Here is a 17,959-nt window from a genome sequence, read left to right as displayed (position 1 = left end):
TGGCCAATGGGAATGGAAGGGTGGGCATGTGTATGATTGGCGGCTAGACTTCTCCAATGAAAACTGGGGGCGTGGGTGGGCGGAGCCGGAAGTAGAGCCAGCCGAGAGGCCCCTGTCCGGCTGGGGCGGAGGGAAGGGGGAGGGAACTAGAGGAGGAGGAGGTTAGCCGAGGCAGCTACAGCGGCGGCGGCGTAGGGGCTGGTACGCGCTGGGCGGCGAGAGCCTCATGGCGGAGGAAGAGAGCGATCAAGAGGCCGAACGCCTCGGAGAAGAGCTCGTGGCCATTGTGGAGTCCCCGCCAGGCCCTGTTGGGTTTAGAGCTGCGGGCGACGGTAGAGGTGGCGCTGGCGGCGGCAGCTGCGGTGTCGGCGGCTTTGGGATCAGCAGTCGGGATTACTGCCGACGCTTCTGTCAGGTGAGGCTCCCGTCGGCCGCCCGGACTTGTCACCCGGGTCCTGGGCCTCCTTGCGTCTCCTGCCCTTCTTGTTCTCGAATCAGGGCTGTGTCCGGTGTTCGCTCCCCCAGACCAACAAGGAGAGAGAGTGAAGCTCCCTTCTCCACCTATCCGGCTTGGGGTGGGGGGCAGGGAGCGGGACTGGGATGACCCGCGGGTTTAGGGTTGCTGAGAAAGTGAGAGTTTGTCAGGGGTAGAGGGACTAGAGGGAAGGAGGGTCAGCTGGCAGGAAGGCTGTGTACTGACATGCCTCCTCTGCTCCGAACAGACCCCCCTCTCTGCCCGAGGGTCCCGCCTTCTTGGGTTTCCTACCCAGTTCCTTCTCACCTCATTTGGAATCTCTGGCAACATTTCCTGCCTTCCCTTCTCCGCCCCTTGCCCCCCGTATTCTCCCCTTTTTCGGAGATGGGTGGCATGCCATCTCTCTACCGCCCCCTCTCCTGTCATCGCCACCCCTCCCCCTCTGCCAGGGTCTCCTGTCATCCCCTCACGAGATCCCAGTGGGCCAGTTCTCCAGTCGGTTCAGGTGCTGACCCACTGTTACTTTTTTGGGAGGTGGGGTTAAGGCTGTGTGATTGTCATCTTACCTTGTCTTACCCTGGTTCCCCGACCTACGTACTCCCTTTTCTAATAAACGACTGGTAGAGAAAGTAGTTTTCCTTAAACTATTGCTCGGCTTACCTCACCACCCCCTTCCATGTTTTAAATTACAATGTATTTTATGTAGCTTGTAAAATACAATGTCCGGACGGTGACGGTAAATTATTTACTTGGTAATCTGCCACTACGATTTGATGTAGTTAGGAGTGTTTGACCGTAATCAAATATTAGAACAACAAAGTACTTGTCTAGGGGTAAAATTTGTGTAATTTACATTCACATCTACATGTATATATAGTTTAAAATTTTCGTTCTCGTTCACAACACTCTTGTTTTGCAAACTGTTTTGTAATTTTTTTTAACACTCCTTGAACACTCCATTCCTTTTTTAATTTGTTTGTTATCTTGGAGGTATAGGGTTCAAATCATGGCTCCACCACTTCCTAGTTTTGTTACCCCGTAACCTGAGTAACCTGCAAGTTACTTAATCATTTTGTGCCTTAGTTTCCTCTTCTTCCAAATAGGGAGAGTAATTAAATGAGGGAATATGTAAAGGATTTGAATCTTTTACATATTAATTGAATTTAGCTTCATTTCATTGTGGTAACAAGTAGGAATAAAGTTAACAAGAAGTGGTTATTGTGTTTGCTGAAATTTGATTTTATGCCTTTACAAGCATTGAAAGAAAAAGGACAGAGTTGACATTTTCAGGTAAGTTTTTAACATTTTAGCTTAAATAAAAAAAATTTTTTTTTTACTCCCTCCCACATCCATAGATAAGTTGGTTTGAAGGTGGAAATTGTCTTGGTATAAAGTGTGTCGATTTTCTTTGGCATTGTTCTCTATTTTTCTTGAAAATTTTTTTTTTTTTTTTTTTTTTTTTGGTATTGGCTTTCACTGGATTTAGAGATCAGTGTCTTTACAGTACTTATTGTCTAACTGTGTATTTTATATGTAGAAACCATGTTACAGGTAGACTTTGTAACTATGGTATTTAAAATTTCTGAAAATTAGGTTACATTTGATTTTTTTAATATATTCAATGGCAGAAGGTCTTTTCATTTTTTTCTGTTTTGCTTTTATATCATTAATGAGCAACTTGGTTTTGGTTACATTTAGCTTTGTTAATTTACTTGATCAGATAACTGTTAATTTCTGTAGAATTTGAAATTTTGAGGGCGAGACATTTTTGTAAAACTTTTAACTACTCTTCTGTATCTTGAAATCAGTTTTAAGAACAAATTAGTAAATTTAGCCTGTGAAATACAGCATCTGAACAATGACAGTAAATTATTTTAAGAACAAATGAAGTTGATGGTTCTATAAAACTCTCCAGTACCTCCTAAATATCCAAGAAAATAAACTAAACAGGAAATACTTAACAAACTTTTATTTTATATTGCTAAGTTATGAGTTAAGTTATATTGAATACTTTCATGTTACCGACTTTTACCTGAAACCTCATTACATATTTTATAGTACTTCAGATTACCAGTAGATCTGTTCTTAGGGTTCCTGCCCTAGTTCTACCTTGCAGGTGAGCCTTGTGAAATTTTTTTTTGTATTAAGACTTTAAGATGGAATAAAGGATTATCTGTATTAAGTTGAATTTTATCTGTTGATTAATATGATCCTAGTGTAGTAGTTCTGTTTTATTTGCCAGTAAGAGAAGCAGTGGATCATATAACTAATTCCCAAAGATTGTTTCTTTTTAAGCATTTGGTTTCCTAATGTTTACTAAGAATAATATTAAGTAACATATATTCATTAGTAAATTACTTAATCATGGGTAATCTATGAAATGGATAATATACACTTGGGTGGTTGACAGTTAACTAAATACATGAATTATACACAGAGCCTTGTGGTGTTGAGAAGAAAGGCTCCAATTTATCTTCCTTTCAGAGAGAAATATGAATCAAAATGTCTTGGCAGTTAGTTGTGTGGGTGAAGGGAGAGAGGAAGGAGCACTTAAAAAGAGAGCTTCTTGTGTCTTTTACCACAAGGAGAAGTAAAACAGAAGACAGTAGATAATATATGTGATAAATTATGCCTACACTCAGTACTTTAATGATATACTTTTCTATTTGAGAAGCAATACCAGTAATTATAAAATTTTAAACTAAGGGAATAGCCCCTGAGATTTCAGCTAATTTTGAGATGATGAATTTGAGATACTGAAAGTGCTGGTTTCCAAATAGTTACATGGTCTAATGCTGGACTAACTTTTTGTCACATCTCCCTGGGCTCTTTCTTATCTGTAGACTCTGAACAAATGCTTAAATAGAATTGGCCCTTAACTGATACTTCATTTGCTTTAAGGAGGGAAGGAGGGGGAAATACAATTTATATCGAGGGCCCACTAACTATTAAATCCTTCATATTGGTCTTATTATGCAAGTTACAAAATAGAAATTGAGGCCTAAATAAGTTAGCTTGTCTTAAGTTCCAGTAAGTGGGCAAGCCAGGATTTGAACCCAGCCTCAATTTCTACTGAAGTGCAAACTGAAATTACAAATAAATCCTCAGGGGACGCCTGGGTGGCTCAATATGTTGTCTCTGCCTTCAGTTCAGGTCATGATCCCAGGGTACTGGGATTGAGCCCCACATGGGGCTCCCTGCTCAGCTTCTCCCTCTCCCACTGCTGCTCCCCTTGGGGCTCCCCCTGCTTCTACTCTCTGTCAAGTAAGTAAATCATCTAAAAATTTTTCAAATAATTATAAAAGGAATTTTTGGGGGCAAGTTGTGTAAAGGGGAAAAGTAGTTACTGAAAGTACTCAGGGAGCATGGATGAAAAATTTTAAAAGTTCTCTTTCATTATGCCACAGTATAAAAAATATTTGAAGAAATAGGTAATTATCATTTCTCTGACTTCTTTGGTACTGTGAATTATTTCTCTAATATATGATGGTTGTAATAATTCAACTTACCTTGTTGTAGGTGTATTGAATTGTTTTCATCATAAATTTATATACTAGCAAGTTAAGGTACTTTGTTCTTAGTTTAGTGCCAGAAAGAATATAGTGAGTAATAAAGAAATATTTCTGGAAATACTTTGATATGTTGATTAAAATAGATTTTTTTTTAAAGATTTTATTTATTTATTTGACAGACAAAGATCACAAGTAGGCAGAGAGGCAGGCAGAGAGAGAGGAGGAAGCAGTCTCCCCGCCTAGTTGAGAGCTCTATGATGCGGGGGCTCGATCCCAGCAGGACCCTGGGATCATGACCTGAGCTGAAGGCAGAGGCTTTAACCCACTGAGCCACCCAGGCACTCCTAAAATAGATTTTAAATTGTTTTTTTTTACTACATTAGGGTTACTAGCCATCCCATGAGGATGTCATGAGTAGAAAAGGAGAGAATGAACCTGAAGTGCTTAGTACTCTGTGTGGCATGTAGATAAGATTAAATAGGTAGAAGCTATTAATATTTCTGTAGTGCAAAATCCTCTGATGGCTTAAGAGGGACAGGAGAGATAATCTAATCTGTAGATCATTTATAGTTTGTATCCCACAATAAAATTTAGAGAAAATTTAGGAATGTTACATTTCTAAAATTCTGTTATTTAACTAGAAGACTCTGATGAAATACTAAATGATGTGCAGAAACAACTACATTTTCTCAGATTTTGTTTCTTCAGGGGACCTTCTTTAAGTCTAGAGTTATTTTTGTCTTCATTGGGGGTTGCTATTGGCATTATGTGGGTAGCGGCCAGGGAGGCTGTTGAACATGCACAGGGCAGCTCCAACAACGAAGAATTATCCGACCCAAAATACCAGTAGTGCCAATGTTGAGAAACCCCACTATAACCTTACTTTGAAACTCAGTGGATACTTTATGTCTGTAATACTGATACAAATGGCAAAAATACATTTTTAAAAATACATGCTAATGTCTCTTTAGAGAAATTAAAATTTAAGCTTTTTTTTAAAAAGTTTTATTTATTTAAGTAATCTCTACACACAACGTGGGGCTTAAACTCATCATGACCCTGAGATCAAGGGTTGTGTGCTCTTCCAACTGAACCAGCCAGGCGCCCCTAGAGAAATTAAAAAATTTAATTGTTTTTGGAAAATATGGTCTTTATTTTTTAGTCTTAATATAGAATTTACATAGTATTTATAGTTGAGTAGTTTCTCTAGGGTATAAGAATACATTATTAACAATTCATGATATTAATTGGGATTATTTTTTATTTTGAATTTTTATAAATGTTTTATATGTATTTATTTTAAAAGGTCTTAAATATCAGGAATTGAATTTTGCTTCTAATAGAAACCTGACTTAAAGAGCTTAAACAGTTGTATACATTTATTTTTTATGTGAAAAGTCTTGAATGGATAGTATGGAAATGATATGGTGGCTTTATCATCATAGTGCCATCATTTGCTTTTTCTTATCAGTCATTGTTGTCTTATCTCAAGTTTGCCTCGTGACTCTAGATAATTGCTGGAGTTCCAGCCATCACATCTGAGTTCTAAGTAGTAGGAACAGGGTGTGTCTGGGTAAGACATACATTGCCTAAATCCTACTCAGTGACTTCAATTTCTACCTTGTTAGCTATCCCCATTTGAAAAAAAAAAGTTAGGAATTTTTAATATTTTTTCATATTATTTTTCCTGATAAACACATGTCTTTGATTCTGCTAGTAAGGGAGAAGAAAACAAGGATATTAGGATATTAGGCTACCAGTCGTGTCTTGTCTCCGTGCCCCCCCTCCCCCCCAGCTTATCATAAAAAGCTGCAGTCATACTCTGTCCCATTCTTAATCCACATATTCCCTGGAGGCAGTTACTTACAACTATTTTAGCTCTTAGGATTTTTACCTCCATGTTTATAATTTTTTTCCTCGTTAGGGATATGATCAGTTAGTCTAGTTAATGGTGAGGGTAGGGAGTACCTTACAGACTCACTCTTCAGTTTGTACACTTTGATTTTACTACCGCTCCCGACTTTCCTCTTTATTGCTTCCCTTCCTTCTAACCCCTTCCTCCTCTGCCCATTTCCCGAGCCTCTTAGAATTCAGCCTCTTCAGAGAATCCCGAGTTTCCATTGATCTGGTAGGGGAAGGGATCTAGGGGGGACTTTGAACATACTGTTTTTCACTCTCACCTCCACTTTTGAAGATACATGGTGTTTCAAATTCCTGAGATTTTCTGGTGTTCTTCAGTACAAATTAACTTGTTCCTGAATTCCCTCCCTCCTTTCTAAATAATAGCTATTTGAATGTTGTCATCTTTTCTCTTCATTGTTTTCCTCCTTGTGGGTTTAGGTCTTTTGAAACAAAAATATTTTTACTATTATTTCAGTGGATTTTTCAAGTGGGAATAGAAATAAATGTGTGTTCAATCTGCCATATTTAACTAGAAATCTCAAATTCATTTTTCAGCTCAATAAAGAATAATAGACATGAAAGATGATGAAAAGGGAAAGAACTGAAACTAATTCAAAGTGATTAACTTACTTTTGAAAAGGAGTATCCTACTTCCTGTTGTACTTTGTAGTGAATATTCGGAGCTAGAAATAGTTTCATCACACAGATTAACTTTGTGCGTTCTTTTTGGCAAAATAATTTATATTACTAAATTGCAAATTAAAACTTCAGCTTTTTAAAAATGGTTTTCAAAATTTGACACATTTGGGACATTTGCAGTGTTCATAAAAGGTGAATTCCATGGAAACACATTAATTTATTATAATTAGGAAAAAACAAAGCAAAGTGAATCCTAAATCTTGATGGCTATATTTGGGGAGCTAAATGCTTTGGTGCTGTTTTTGTTTAATGTGTTTTAAATTGACTTTCAGAATTGAATGGTACTTATTGTTCCTTATGACATTATTTATGATAGCAAATCCTTGACAATAACTTTAATGACCAAAGTTAGGGGAATAGTTACATGTAGTGGAATCCTATGTTCTCCTGAGAGACATATTTTTAAATATTTATTCAAATGGGAAACTGTTCATGCTGTAGTATCTACTGAAAAGGCATAGGAAGGGGTAATTCCATTTTTGAAAATAAAAAAGACTGAAAAGAAATATACCAAATTGTTAATAAATGGATAACTTCTTCATGATAAATTTATAGCTGAATTTGATTATTTTATTTATACTTATTAATTTTTTTATATTTTCTTGATTAAACCAACTATCTTTATAATCAGAGGAAAAATAAAAGTATAAAAAACACTTTATTTTTTACTCTTCCTACCTTCCTGTCTTATTTTCTGTGAATAAATGCTGTAAATGCCAGATTACTTGAGTATGATAAAATGTGAACTCCTTGTTTACTAAGAGTATGTAACTTTAAAAAAAATGAATCGGTTATGTGAACTTACAAAGATCATTTTAGGTTAACCAATGAAACTAAATTTAAATAACTTCTTTTTACACAATCTTGCATTAAAAATATGTCCATATTGCTTTCTAATAACCACCCATCATACTGGCTTAAAAAAAGTTAATCTCAGTTTTAACTTTGTAGATAAAATGGTAGGAGAAAATATTTTTAAATGAAGTTCTTTGCTTTTAAGTATTTTAATGATACCATCATTTGTAGTTCTGCCAAACACAAGTGAGGCACCATTTGTACTATTATTGTTGGCACTGAATCTTGATTTTTCTGCCAAAAAGTACTAAACTATACCTTAGTGATCACAAACAAAAAGAGAACTTTAATGAATTTAAGAAAGCTATGGTAAAATCAGTGTAAGTTATTTGAAAACATAAATAAGATCAGTAAACTATGGTTAATTGGTATACTATTTTAAGTGCATTAATATGCAGTGGTAAGAATAGTAAAACATTTAAAATCTAAACTAGTTTACTTAACGAAATATTAATTCTGGTTACATTGTAGTTATAGTAGTACCTCATCTAAATTAGAGAGTATTTTTAAGTTTTGTAATTTCCAATAAATCTAATACTAGATAGGTTATCTTTAGCCTTCATATAATATATATCACATTGATTTCTTAGCTCCCTATTTCTCTGACAGGTCAGCTCATTATTTCAGCAGTATATTCTATTCACCGTGGGTCTGTTCCTAGTATGAGACCCAATCAATGTCACCTGGTTAGAGCCGTGGTGGAATACCACTGACAAACTCAACGTGAGAGGAGTTCTGTCTGTATAATTTGTCACATACTATCCTAAAGTCTAGTACCCCGCACCAAACACTGTATCAAACACTGGGTACACTCAACTCTTCAAAGCAGAAGTGAGTATGAAAATAGCTGAAAGGCTTTCACATCTAGGCAGTAGGAAAAAAAGTCATTGATATTATAGTTGAAGCTTGTCAGTTATATAAGGCACTAGGTCTGTAGAAGTAAGCAAACAGGCATTGTTTTTGTGTACAATTATAACTTTGATTAGTTCTTCAAAGAATAGGTATATAATACAATAAAATAGGGCTTAATAAGACGCTTGCCTATTTTTGGATTCTTGGGCAAGTTGAGGTTTGCTGGGAGTTTTTGGTTTAGTTGAACATGTTGAATTTAAGATGCCTTTGCCTTAGCCAAGAGGGATCTTAGAGATAGCTGAATTTATAGAATCCAGAGTGCTGAAGTGAGATCTGGTCATCCTAGCTATGTGGATGGATGGTATTTGAAGCCATGTGGATGAATGAGCTAACATGGGGAGACAATATGGAATGGCAAAAGAGGGAGGACTTAGAAATGAACCTTCAGCAACTCCACAGTTAAATTTCCTGTTAGAAAAGATTGAGTCTTCATATGAAATCTGAGAAGGATTAGTTAAAGAGATTGGAGAATACCAAGTAACTATGGTATCAGAGAAGTCAATGGAAGAGAATGTTTCAGGATGGAGTGAATGGTACTTGACATTGAAAGCTATTGAGATCCAACCATTGAATTAACACAGAGAGGTCTTTGGTGATTTTAAGCAGAGCTGTTTTGACACAGTGATAGGAGCAGAAGTCAGAGTGGAGTAGTTTGAGGATGAGGTAAATCTACAAAAGAAAGAAGGGATAATCTATAAAATAAGATTCCAAAAGGGGAAGGAAGATTAAGATTCAAAGTACAAATGGAGGGTTTGCTTTATGTAGGAGCTTTGGGGTAGCAGGAAAAGTGTATCTGTTGAATGTACATGGTGCTGGTTGGAGGTTTAAGGCAAATGGGGGTCTAAAATGGTAGCTTCTTAGAGAGGTAGGTTGAATTGACCTACAGAACCATTTGAATTTGCTGATTATTAATGTGGAGTACCACTAGTCTACACTTTTGTTCAGCAGTGCTTATCTGCATAGGTGAAGGCATGACTAGTTACATGATTAGTTATATTCATTTGAGGTTGAGTGTTGTAATTGATCAGTTAATTAACTTTGAGAAAGAAGGACACAGGCTCATTTTCTGGCTTCATTTGGGGTAAAAAATGGTACAGAGAAGTCAAATGAGGAAAGAGAGAAGGTAGAGAAGCAGTTATGTCAGTATAGTAGCCCCTTTATCCATGGTTTCATTTTCTGTGTTTTCAGTTACCTGAGGTCAGCTGTGGTCCAGAAGCAGATGATCCTCCTTTTGACATATTGTCAAAAAGTCACATTGCCCTTGTCATTCGTCTCACTTCATTTCATGACGTAGGCATTTTATTACCTCACATCATCATAAGAATCCTTTCATTTGTCTTATCACCTAATCCATTACCCTATAGGTTGTGTGGCCCTGTTCCCATTTTACAGATCAGGAAACTTAAGACCGAGAGAGTTAATGGCTTGACTAAAGCACTGTAGATAGTATGTGATTGTCAGAGTGGAATCTGGCCAGCCTGACTGTCCAGAGCCTGTATGTTTTTAGCCATTTCAGTATACACTTACATTATACTGTACCTAGGAATATGCATTTGGTATCGTAACATCTCTGTATATGTATTTAATAAAGCAGTTGTGGACTGAGTAGAAATAGTGATTAAAAAGTCAAGGCAGCAGAAACTAAAGATGTTCATAAATGTAAAAGAGAAAAAAAAATCAAACTTAAGCTATCAGAAATTCCCATTAAGAAGTGATTCTCAACCCTTTTATTTCTTTTGTTTTTCTAAACCCACCTAAATGGGATATACTTCTCTCAGAAGCAGTGGCTCACTATAGTATTTATTTTTAAAATGCAAGAGTTCTGACTTATTTTATGTTATCATGTTGTTGTTATTGTTTTTCTATTTGGATAATAGGGCATCTTATTTGTGTAACAACTAATACAACATTTTTTTTTATTAACATATAGTGTATTATTGGCCCCAGGGGTACAGGTCTGTGAATTGTCAGGCTTACACACTTCACAGCACTCACCATAGTACATAACCTCCCCAATGCCCTTAATCACCCTCTCTTTAACCTCCCACCCCTCAGTTTGTTTTGTGAGATTAAGAATCTCTTACAGTTTGTCTCCCTCCAGATCCCATATTGTTTCATTTTTTCCTTCCCTACCCCCCAAACCCCCAATGTTTCTTCTCAAATTCCTCATATCAGGGAGATCATATGATAATTGGCTTTCTCTGATTGACTTACTTCCCTCAGCATAATACCCTCTAGTTCCATCCATCTGTTCCATCTATCTTCTAGTTCTGCGTCATTGCAAATTATATTATTGTGTTTTGAAGGCAGGAGAGTATGGAATGTGTTTCAGATACTTATCTTCAATGGTTAAAGTCTGTACATATTACTTAGCTATAACCTTGTGTAGATGTGGAATTCTTACTAATCTAGGATACAGTGGGTATGTATTTTAGAGCTTAATTATCTTTCCTTTTACCATGTTTTGAAAACTCTTGCCTAAAGGTCTCTCAGGTAAAAAGTTAAGTCTAAAATTTATATTTCATGTTTATGAGGGTTTAGTGAAATGGACAGCTCATTTTCAGCTGTGGGAGTAAATATCACCACAACCTTTCTGGACCACTATTCATCAAAATATATTACAAACATTAAAAATTATTTTTACCTGTTGGCTTAGTATTTTTCCTTAAGCATTAACTTTTGAGGAAATATAAATTTGGATATAAGACTATTTATCATAATATTAATTATAATTAATGAAAGGAATAAATTGAAAATACAAAAGCAGCCAGAACATCTAAAATAGTTGAAAACTTTTTAGCCCCCATAAACTGTTATTTAGCCTTAAAAAATGATGTGTTCGATGACTATATAATGACCTAGGAAAATATAATAATACAAAAAAATTTAGGTAGAAAATTTGTAATAGGATTATATAGCTTGAACGTAGGCTGTTGCGGTCTCACTGTGCTCATATGTATTTTTTAGAGAAGGCAGGAGTGGTGAAGATAATTGAGCCACTTCATTAGAAATAGGATTTTTTTTTTAAGATTTTATTTATTTGACACAGAGAGAGAGATCACAAGTAGACAGAGCAGCAGGCAGAGAGAGAGAGAGAGAGGAAAGCAGGCTCCATGCTGAGCAGAAAGCCGGATGTGGGGCTCCATCCCAGGACCCTGAGATTATGACCTGAGCCGAAGGCAGAGGCTTAACCCACTGAGCCACCCAGGCGCCCCTAGAAATAGGATTTTTTGATGATATAATATAGGACCATTCTTATACTTCAGAAGGTCTGTGAACTCTCTGAAATTGTTTGCAAAAAGCTGTATTTGCCATTTCCTTGTTGAATAAGACTGAAGATATTTTTGGTCTGTTTTTTGTTTATGTCATATTCTCTTTAAGAATTTCAAAACTTGCTAAAAAAACACAACACATCTCAACAACAATCCCCAAACATCAAAAAGTTATGAACCTTTGCTGTAAGCCATTGTGACATAAGCAGTATTGCACATTCATTTTTACATTTCCTATGACTGCTTTCATGATACAACAGCAGGGTTGAGTAGTTGGGATAGAGCATGTATGGTCCATAAGCTGCTTTTTGGCTCTTTAAGAAAAAGTATGTCAGCCCATGTCCTAGATTCTCATTTATTCTTTGCAACAACCCTGTGAGATAGATACTATTTTTAATCTTCATTTTATGAATAGTGCAGGTGAGACTCAGAGAGATTAAGCAACTAACCCCAAGTCACACAGCTTGAAAAGGGAAATACACCATGATGTAGTGGTTATATGTGGACAGTATATATGTATGTGGATGATTTGCTTTCATACATAATCCAAACTCTTCTAGAAAGGAGAAAGTTGTAAAAAAGTAGGTAGAACTAAGTTATGAGGATCTTAAAATTCATTTATCCTTTTATTATTTTGATTTCCTGTGTCATCTTATGCTTATATACTTAGAGTGGATATGCAATTTTTGCTTCTTGGCACTTAGCTCTAACTATGCTGCTCCTTAACTTTTCTTGATTTTTATGAAAAAAATTACTGTATTTATAGTTTCTTAATTTTCTATATTAGCGGAAGTCATTCTGTTCTTAAACTCTTTAAGAGTTTTTTAGATTCTTTTTTTCTCTTTTATCACTCCCATAAAGTCCCTATACTTTGTTTACAGCTAATCTGCAGTTTCACTGTAGGTCACTGATCTGTTTTCTGTTTTTCTAAATTTGTCTTTTCTGGACATTTCATACGAACGGGATTATCAGATATGTGGTCTTTTGGTCTGTTGTCTTTGATTCAGAATTTTTTTTTTAATTTATTTATTTTTATTTTTATTTATTTGACAGAGATCACAAGTAGGCAGAGAGAGAGGCAGGCAGAGAGAAGGGGGGAAGCAGGCTCCCTGCTTAGCAGAGAGCCCGATGTGGGGCTTGATCCCAAGACCTTGGGATCATGATCTGAGCCAAAGGCAGAGGCTTTATAAACACTGAGCCACCCAGGTGCCCTGTGTTCTCTCTTTTATACTTTGAATTTACTTTCAATTATTAAGTACTCATAAATTAATAGGTGCTTTTAAAATGCTGCATATGTGTCTTTCAGATAGTATGTAACTTACTTTTTCTTAATACCAGTAGAATTATCCTTAATTATTTTAGGCATAGATCTAGATAAATAAAGTACCATTGAAGTGTTATAGAAAGTATTCTTAAAAAAATTGTCTGTAAACTATGTGAAAAGCTTCATTTTAATGGTTATAGGGGATTTAAGAAGGAAAAAAGTCACAACTTTTGCCTTTAAGGAACTGAAACATCTGATAAGGGAGAAAAGACCTATCTGACAACGCACTGTTATGACCTGGATCTAAACCACAGTTATCTTTTCTCTGGATTATTTTATCTCCTGCTTCCAGTTTTTTTGTTTATTTTCCATACAACCAAAGTGATCCCTTTAAAGATACGTGAGATCTCTTCTAAACCTTCCATGCTTTCTGTCTCAAAAAGCCAAAATTCTTATAGTGGACTATAGTGCTTCATGATCGGCTCTTGTCTATCTCTTTGACTAGTCTCATAATACTCTTTGCCTCCACTAATTACCTTCAACTGCACTAGCATTTTTGCCCTTCCTTTAACTTGAATACATATGCCCCTGCCCTTGGCCTTGGCGATTGGCTTTTGTTTTGTCTGTCAGAAACACTTTTCGTTTGGATTTCTATATGGTTTGCTCTAGGCCCCTCCCCAAATATCCTTTTATAAGAGATGGAAGCCTTCCTTGAACACCCCACTGAAAGTATAAGGTAGCATCCTATCTCTAGCATTCTCTTTTCCGTTTACCTAGAGTTTTGTTTTCCAAGGTACTTAACACCATCTAATGTATATTTGTGTACCAGTTTTCCTTCTACTAAAAATGAAAGCATGAGAGTACTTGGTACACAGTAAGTACTCAGTAAGTTTAGAATAAATGAATGAGTAAATATAAATAAACCTAAAACAGCGAAATGGTGGCTAGTCCCACTAACACAATGTATATTAAGTCCTCTCCAAGTTCAGCTGGAGAGACTATTTCTAATAGTCGTAATTTGAGAAAGTTTTAGTGGACGAGGTAACATTTGAATTGAGTCTTAAAAAATTGTTAGTATTAAAATGTAGACATGAAAAAGGAAGTGGTATGAGGAGGAGGAAAGTATAAGTAGAGGAGATAATTTGTTAAAAAGTAGATGATATTGATGTATTTATGAATGGGGGTAGTTAATTGTGTAGGGCTGTGGTTCTTGAAAGTGTGATTCCCTAGACCTGCAGTAGAGTGTGAAGACTTATTAGTAATGCACATTCTTGGCCCCACCCCAGACCTAGAGAATCTTGAAACTTGGGCTGGGGCCCAGCAGTCTGTTTTTTCACAAACCTCCCATGATTCTGATGCATACTAAAGTTTGAGAACCACTGGACTAAAACATATATTCAGAAAAGTATTGGTCCATATTAAGATTAAAGAAAAAATGGGTTGGTCTAGATCTTGGCTTAGAATTTGAATTTTAGGTTTAAGGGCACAGTGGTACCATTATTACTCATAAAATACTGTTTTAAAATAAACTTGATGAAGTAATGAATGAAAGCCTAGACAAAAGGAAGCTTTTGGAGTATTTCAGAAAAGGAGTGATTGAGGGCCTGACGTGGCAGTGAAAATGGAGAGACAAGAACAATTTCAGGAAATATGGAAATAAAGTGTTTAGCATCTGGTTAAATGTGGAGACAGGAACAAAGAATTTTATGAACTTGCATTGGGTTTCTAGTTTGAAGTCTCTAGTAATATGGTGGTAATATTAATAGTAAATGGTAGAAGGACCAATTAAGGGATCTAAATGATCAGTACAGTCTGACTACTGGGTCTGAAGAGTTAAGGAACAGAATTGTTAGTCACTAGCCAAAACAGATATGTTTTTTTAATGTTGAGGATATGCATTCTCATTTAAGAACAAGGCATTTTCAGGTAACCGATGATAAAGTTTATTGAAATACAGAACTCAAAATTTCTTTTCTCTTTTTAGTAATACTTTAGTATTTGGAGTAAAGGCTTTTTAATAGAGGAGCCTTCTGTGTTTGAGAGTTAACTTACTTGTAGTCATTTTTAAGTTTAAAATTTCTTTCCAGGTTTTAATTTGGGGACAGGGGACCAAATGTCAACTAATAATGTATCAAATTTGATCAAATGAATTGTCTCCCATTATCCAGTTTACCAAGAATCTGAAGAGGGTAAGATCCCAAATTTGTTCCTTTCAGAATATTGCTTAATCAGAGCCAGTGGTATTTCGTGTGCCCCTACAGTCAGAGGTGGGGATTTTTCAAGAGCTGTAGCTTGGGTGGTTTTTCTCTGATTGGGAGTAGCTTTTTTCACTTCCCTAAAAGAGGCTTATTTAACTCCCGGTTTCTTTTGTGTCTTAATTTTTTAAAGAATCCAGAAGGTCAGTAGGGCAAAATGTATTCCTCTACTCAGTCCAATATCCATTAAATTTAAAACAGTAATTCCTTCAACTTAGTATATAGTCCAGTTGACTTGCATTAGTTTTTGTTTTTTTAAGATTTTATTTTTTTATTTGACAGAGAGATCACAAGTAGGCAGAGAGGCAGGTGTGTGTGGGGGGTGTGGGGAGCAGGCTCCCTGCTGAGCGGAGAGCCCATGTGGGGCTGGATCCCAGGACTCAGATCATGAGCCAAAGGCAGAGGGTTAACCCACTGAGCCACCCAGGGGCCCTGACGTGCATTACTTTTGCCAGTAGACTTCAGTGATATCACAGGAATGATGGGTGCACAGAAAACAGGATATCAAATCAATTTTGGTTTCAACCTTACTAGGGTGCCAGTGAGTTATGCCAACTGCCAGCACCTAGCCCTTCTATCTAAGTTTTACTGGGAAAATTCACCAAGTGTTTGAATGTGCCATTTTATGTTTATCATATTTTGGGGGGGGGGGTGCAGTGGGAACACTTAATCTGAACATTTCTGCTTCCTTGAAAGTGTATTTGAATTTCTGCCTTGCAAAGTTTGCAATTTCTGTGGAAGGCGGCCCGGGGCACTAGAGTATGTTTGATGTTTCCTCCTTTAAATTTTTTTCATATATTAAAAACTTTTAATTTCCATTTCTTTTGTGTAGTCCTGGTATTCCTGTGCTGTAATAAGTGTGCATTCTGTTTAGTGGCACAGCTTCTATACTATCTTTTGTAAATAGTGTGTCACTTATAGTGTGTAAAGTTCAAGGCACAGTCTCTACAGGACTCCAGCCCTACAATTTCCAAAGCCCAAGTGTTCTGTCCTTATCTCTGGATTTCTTTGTTCCCAGGCTTGTGCCAAGACATTTTTAGTCCCGGGCTACCTTCATCTTCCCTGAAATTCTCAGACCTATTGAGCTAGAACCTTTATAAAAGCACTCCTGATGTGCCCCACATTTTTATTAATTGGGTAATAACCATAAACAGGTACCAGAATGCAGCTGCTTTTGATGTTCCTGATGTCTGTGCTTGAAAGAGCCAGGTGAAAACAATCTCTTTTGCCATTTGCTCCTCTAGACCTTTTCTTTACCCTGCTTTTAGCTGTTCTGGGCCTTGCATCATTTGTTCTGTTTCATTGACAGTATAAACATTCCTTTTTGTCACATTTCCTTTCAGCAACAGTAAGTTACACTCTTTCAGATAAACATACTTGGTTTTTGGTTTTGCTTACATTTTAGCCTTTAGTTGGCTTCTCTCGTCTACCTTTTCCTTTCTCTTTGCATTTGGGCTCAGGTTTGAATGTTCTACAATTACCTCTTTTAAGATCTCCCACGACATCCTAGATGAAAGTCAAGGAATTCTGAGTTCATTAAAAAACATTCATTATCGAACAAATTTTGCCCACTCTTCATCTCCCTCACTTAAAGAAAATTTTATCAGCGCAACCTCAGACCTAGGACTGACTTCCTGTTTTTCTTCAGTGTTGCTTTTCCTTATTCACTCTCTGATGCCTAACTTTGAGTCCCTTGGGCCCTTTCCATTGTGGCACCATGCCATACCATATATTACCCTCCATAATAACTAGTAATTTGAAATGTCCATGATGCTTCTGGTATTTTAAGGTAATTTTCCAGGTTTTTTTGTTTGTTTTGTTTTACCTTCAGATCTGTGCAAACTTTATGTTACCTTATGTAATGGCCTTCAAGGTGTGGTTTTTCACTTGCTCTTGTTATGGACTTTCTATTTCTTTAAAAGAACATCTTGCCATAGTTGAATTTCTAGTCTGGTTCACTTAGATTTCCATCCAAAGTTACTTTCCATTCCTCTGTTACGTACCTTTGGAACTAGTCACCCTTCCTCTCTAATGAGGAACAACTAAAATATCCTTCTCCGTTTAATTCTGCTTTTAAGAGCACATAGTTCTGGTATATATGTATTTTCTTTTCCTTTTTTCCTGTCTGTCTAGTTGTCTTTTTTTTTTTTTAAGATTTATTTATTTGAGAAAGTGAGAGAGGGAGCAAGGGAAGGAGCAGAGGGACAAGGGGAGGGAGAGAATTTCAAGCAGACTCTCCACTGAGCACAGAGCCTGAAGCAGGACTCCATCTCATGACTTTGAGATCATGACCTGAGCAGAAATCAAGAGTCAGACTGCTTAACTGACTGAACCATGCAGGTGCCCCTATCTAGCCTTTTCTAAGTGTGAACTTATTCTTAAGGTAGTACCTCTCTTTCATCTTTATCAACATAACCTACCTCCTTTTATTTTTTTTTTAACTCCACCACTGTTGTTTTAACTGTATTATTTTTAAGCATATTTGGTTCTTGAGAGTAGGCAAACCTGGTACCTAAAGTTAGTGTTTGATGCATGGACCTTTTAAGTTTCTCTTTTGGCCTTTTGAATTTATAATCCATTGAATTTTTCTTCTGTCCCAGTCTAAGAAAATGATTTATGTACTATATAATAAGGAATCTGACTCTTCTTCATCTGTTCACTTGATAAAATCTACTGGTCATCTTTGTTGAACTCAGATAAAATCTTCATATCTGAATCCTTAATTAGATTTATGTACTTATCAATTCCAGAAGTTACTTGAGACCATACTGTGACACTGAGTTTAGAAGCCTTTGGACAAGGTACATGAATCT

At 36.5% G+C, this 17,959-nt stretch overlaps 1 protein-coding gene across 1 annotated transcript in view; it reads left to right on the top strand.

Moving 5' to 3' along the window:
- Window positions 1-124: 124 nt before the first annotated feature.
- Window positions 125-17,959, top strand: part of ZNF654 (zinc finger protein 654) — an 80,529-nt gene continuing 62,694 nt past the window's right edge. Inside the window, exon 1 of the mRNA XM_059392133.1 lies at window positions 125-415. Within this exon, the coding sequence (XP_059248116.1) occupies window positions 227-415 (189 nt within the window). The 5' untranslated portion in view covers window positions 125-226. The remainder of the gene's footprint in view (window positions 416-17,959) is intronic.

Source organism: Mustela nigripes, chromosome 2, assembly GCF_022355385.1.
Source record: "Mustela nigripes isolate SB6536 chromosome 2, MUSNIG.SB6536, whole genome shotgun sequence".
In the NCBI taxonomy this organism is placed as follows: domain Eukaryota; kingdom Metazoa; phylum Chordata; class Mammalia; order Carnivora; family Mustelidae; genus Mustela; species Mustela nigripes.
This window is presented reverse-complemented; position numbering and strand designations above follow the sequence as displayed.